Genomic DNA, 4,560 nt, shown 5'->3' with positions numbered 1-4,560 from the left:
CCGGGATTTTAATCTTAGAATCCTGCTGCTGGTTTTACCATGTTTAAGAAGTTGACACGAAATGTATCTAATGTGCTATTCGGAATTTTAAATGAAAACTGGTGTATTGAAAATGTAAATGCTTCACTGACATGTTAAGTCCTGAAGCAAAATAAAAGCTTCTCCTGAGAAGCATGTAAATGTTAAAAATGATAATGACTACACTCTTAAAACGAATGTGTTGAAAATAACACAACTTGCATTGTTTTGACACATATCCAGATGGGGACAACACCAGTTTGTGTTGTTTTCTTTTTTATTTGTTACACAAAATGTGTTGAAAATAACACAACTTGTGTTGTTTTTAACACATCTCTGTGTCCAGATAGGGCAACACATTCGTTTTAAGAGTGTAAATCAGCCTCTCTTTTCTTTTTATTTGTTGTCTAGATTTGATGTTGCTATAGTTACCATAAACAGACAGCTGTCTTTACTCAATGCCATTCACAGTAACTCGAAACGAGGAAAGGGCTTTTGACCTCACAGGTGTAAACCTATGGTTAGTAAATAAGTTGCCAGAATTATAGTACATGTATTTGCATTCAATGTGAGAGTGCACATGTGCACAGATTATCTACATACCTGTACACTGAGTGCACGCTCTTTGACCTGAATACATGCCCCATCTGTTTCTCAAGAAAAAGTTTGTAAGATAGCAGCATGCAAGTGTATTATCTATTTATAGCTTGACCACAAGTAGCAGTCACATATTGGCATGATGCACGAGCACATTTGAGATTTGCCATGCTTTGCTGCAGAAGTTATCCATTGCATCCAGAATTATCTCTTGTAATGAGATATCTCTAATATAGCAAGGAACACCCCATAGAGTAATTATATTTAAACAGGGAATACAAAATAATAATTATAATAATAATACAACAAAAAAACAAGTTTCTGTCTTTCTTATAGGCTTAGGGTTCTTTTTCCTCTAATAAGGTCACTAGAGAAGTCTGAAGGCGTCCTTTGACATCATTTGACATCAGGTTTAGATTGTGGAGATAAGATTTGTTTCATCTTGCCTGCAGGCACGCATCGGGGTGTTAGAGAGAGGCGGGGAGACTACCCTCCGCACAAAAACAGGATCTGAGAACAATTCTGCCACAGAAGCTGGTGTGAGAGTCACTAAAAGGACCAAGGACAACACACACATACACTCTCTCTCACACACACACACACAGTATACAGACACTCTTCACACAGTATACAGACACTTATTCACACCACAGGATTCCATTCACCTCCAGGACAAAGGACAAAGTCAGGACAATGGACTTTAATGACTCAGAAATATACTTGAGCAGTAAGTGCAACATTTAATGTCAGATTTTTTCAGTGTGATTTTTAATGTGAATATGTATAAATATTCAACTAATGTGCATTCAACTTTAGACAGAAAGACAAGGAATGTATATTAACTAGGCTTCATGTCTGACATCAAAAGGGATAGCGTAAAAATGTGGCGGTCATCTTTATCAGCTGGTGTGAAATTGTTTGCCTTAAAAAAATCGTATAAATGTTCATCATTAGACAGCCACTTGGCCATACTCAGATGTGGCAGTGTGTTAGCATGACCCTGTCGTAGTATCTAGTGCTCTTTTATGTGGCCTCTCTCTCATTCACTCTCTCTCTCTCTCATTCACTCTCTCTCTCTCTGTCACATTCCCTCCTGTTCATATAAACACACATTTAGAGCCACAGTATTTCATTGATGACTTTGTTACCTTATGACTGGTGAAGCAATATTTGCCTCTGCACTGGTGTCTTGTTGAAAATGTTCAGAAACAGCCTGTAGTCTCCACTTTCAACAGCAGAGGGCAGAATTAGTTTACACAATTTGAGGTTAGCTTTTTTTAACCTCCATGTCACATTCCCTTCTGACTGTGTTTGACCCTCCCACAGTCTATCTCTCTCTCTCTCTCTCTCTCTCTCTCTCTCTCTTCTCTCTTTGTACAAGACCTTGTCAGCATTAGACAGGCCACTTTCAGTATTGCTGTGACTGTTTTAGTTGAGCTGCCCCCTAACCTCTGCACATGTTGTTTACACTATTAAATTGTTTTGCTGTTTCAACCAATATTTGATGAAGGCGCTATCGCGTTAAAACGTTAGTCACCAGCACCAGTGAAAGCTCGGTGTAACTAATTGTGTGCTCCAGTCCTTTTTCTGGGTTCAGTCTTCTGAAGTGGCCCGAAAGTTGTGATTGATTCTGAGGTCCTGCTCCGTGAGCACCAATGGGCTAGAGCGCAAGAGACCCACTTCCTTGAATTGACTTAAAACATCCATTTAGGACATTATACTGTATTTAAAGAAAAACACCTTCAACAAAATTAATTTGTGTAGTTTTATTTTTAGGTACTTTTTCATTTGTTGGTGACAAAGTGAGATTATATTACTGAAGAAGGGTTAGAGAAGAGGAGACTTATGATGGCTTGTGTGTGTGTGTGTGTGTGTGTGTGTGTGTGTGTGTGTGTGTGTCTGCATGTGTGTGTTTGTGTATATTCTTAAAACAGATGATAATACAGAAAACACAAGCACCCTGGACTACAGTGGCTACTACGCTGAATTGGAAACAGAAACAGACTCTGGACCATGCCCAACTAATAGCTTGAAGGACTTCAGCCAAGTCTTCTTGCCTACGCTCTACAGCCTTGTCTTCGTGGTGGGGTTACTGGGCAACGGACTGGTGGTGTGCGTCCTGCTGTGGTTCCGCCGTAAGTGCAACCTGACGGACATCTGCCTGCTGAACCTGGCGCTGTCCGACCTGCTGTTCGTCTTATCACTGCCGTTCTGGGCCCGCTACGCCGCCCTCGGCCACTGGCCCTGGGATGGCACCGTGTGCCGCCTGGTCACCTTCCTCTATACGCTGGGTTTCTATGCCAGCACTGGCTTTATGGTCGTCATGACGCTGGACCGCTACCTGCTGATCGTCCACTCTCCGTCCATCACTGTGTGGCGCACGCTGCGTGTCGGCATGGTCCTGATCGGAGTGGTGTGGGCCTTGAGCCTGATGGCCTCCCTGCCAAACGTCATCTTTGTGGACATTAACGGGACCGGGGAAGCACACACGTGCGCCTTGGAGATGTCCGCGGGCTCCGCGTGGCGGTCTTTTGAGTTCCTAGAGATGAACGTCTTAGGTTTGGTCGTGCCACTCTCCATCATGGTGTTCTGCTACGCGAGGATCATCCCCACCCTCATCAACTTGAAGACGCATCGAAAGCACAAGGCCATCAAGCTCATCTTGGCCATCCTCATCACCTTCTTCCTCTTCTGGACCCCTTACCACGTGGTCATCTTCCTGCACATGTTGAAGCAGCATGGCTACTTCCTGGACTGCCACCAGATGCACCGCCTCGATTTGGCCATGAAGTGGACGGAGACTATTGCCTATACCCACTGCTGTCTCAACCCCATCATTTACGCCTTCGCCGGGGAGAAGTTCTGCCGGCTGGTGGTCAAGATGCTTAGCCAGTGGCTGCCTCTGTCCTCCATTTCTAGGGAGTTCTCTGAACGCCGGAGCTCTGTCTACTCACGGTCATCAGAGATTACCAGCACCAAACTGATATGAACCACCCTGGTACACCCACACAGGGTTTCAAAAAGACACTGCCTTTCTTCCATGTCTAGCAGCCCTTTGATGAGTAAAACTAAAAGTTCAAATAGATTAGTAGACTTCCAGTAACTAAAGTTTCACTTAGCATGTATGATACAGTGATGAATTTATTGTATCCTAGAGTTGTGTGGCAAGTTTTCACAATGACTAACAACAAATCATTCGCAAACAACAGTCATGATGACTCAAACAGCAGCTATCTAGGACCACAGAATCAGAATTCCATGCAGCATGTAAGAGAGGCCTTTCTCCTGGATCAAATAAACCCACTGAGCAGTCTGACTGGGAGATCTCATCATGCCTCATCAATAATAGCTTTCTAATGCTGGTAATGTGTTTGACACATATTCCCTCCTGACTTTTAAATTGGTTACACTTCAAGATAGCTTGATACATAGAGTCCATGTTAATGCCACTGCTTTGTAGGACCAGTAGTGACTAGGTCAAAATCTTTGCCAATGATGCATTGTACAGCATGCTTTAGCAGGAACCTCTACATTACTCATTCAGTTCCCATGCGAGTCCTATGTTCAGATTTGACCTGAACATAATAGGAAAGGTCATTTGTGTTAAAGGGACACCAGGCAAGCCTGATGCCTTTTCTTTGCGTCTTCCGTCAAGGGTTTTCGCTGCTTCTTCGCCAGCTCTGCCATTATACACACGTTTGCAACAATCTCTAGCATTTCGTTAGCCTGCCTCTGTGCTGTAAACTGATCCTGCTTCGGTCGGCGGGTGGGATACAATCAACTTGTAAGCGGGATATTCTTCCTACAGGCAGTAGGGGCGGGCGAGAGAGCCTTCATTCGCCCCGTAATGAGTCATTTAACCATATACCGACTTACAAAGATGATTAATTTACACGAAAACGTTGCCTGGTGTCCCTTTAATGTGTGGACACATAGAAGCTGGGG

General features: G+C 43.5%; 1 protein-coding gene across 1 annotated transcript; it reads left to right on the top strand.

Annotated features, from left to right (window-relative positions):
* The first annotated feature begins 1,132 nt into the window (after window positions 1-1,132).
* LOC125306230 (C-C chemokine receptor type 5-like) lies at window positions 1,133-3,834 on the top strand. Its single transcript, XM_048261464.1, has 2 exons — window positions 1,133-1,342; window positions 2,550-3,834. Exons 1-2 carry the CDS (start codon window positions 1,309-1,311, stop codon window positions 3,602-3,604), a joined length of 1,089 nt encoding a protein of 362 aa, XP_048117421.1. The 5' UTR covers window positions 1,133-1,308; the 3' UTR covers window positions 3,605-3,834.
* Window positions 3,835-4,560: the final 726 nt, after the last annotated feature.

This window comes from Alosa alosa, chromosome 13 (assembly GCF_017589495.1).
Source record: "Alosa alosa isolate M-15738 ecotype Scorff River chromosome 13, AALO_Geno_1.1, whole genome shotgun sequence".
NCBI classification, from domain to species: Eukaryota; Metazoa; Chordata; class Actinopteri; order Clupeiformes; family Clupeidae; genus Alosa; species Alosa alosa.
Note: the sequence above shows the minus strand (reverse complement) of the source record. Positions and strands in the feature narration are given on the sequence as shown.

Excerpts from the sequence above, each read along its gene's own strand:
- LOC125306230 (XM_048261464.1), top strand. The coding sequence starts at position 1,309 with ATGGACTTTAATGACTCAGAAATATACTTGAGCA. Across the intron at positions 1,343-2,549 it reads CTCAGAAATATACTTGAGCA|ATGATAATACAGAAAACACA; the intron begins GTAAGTGCAACA and ends TTCTTAAAACAG.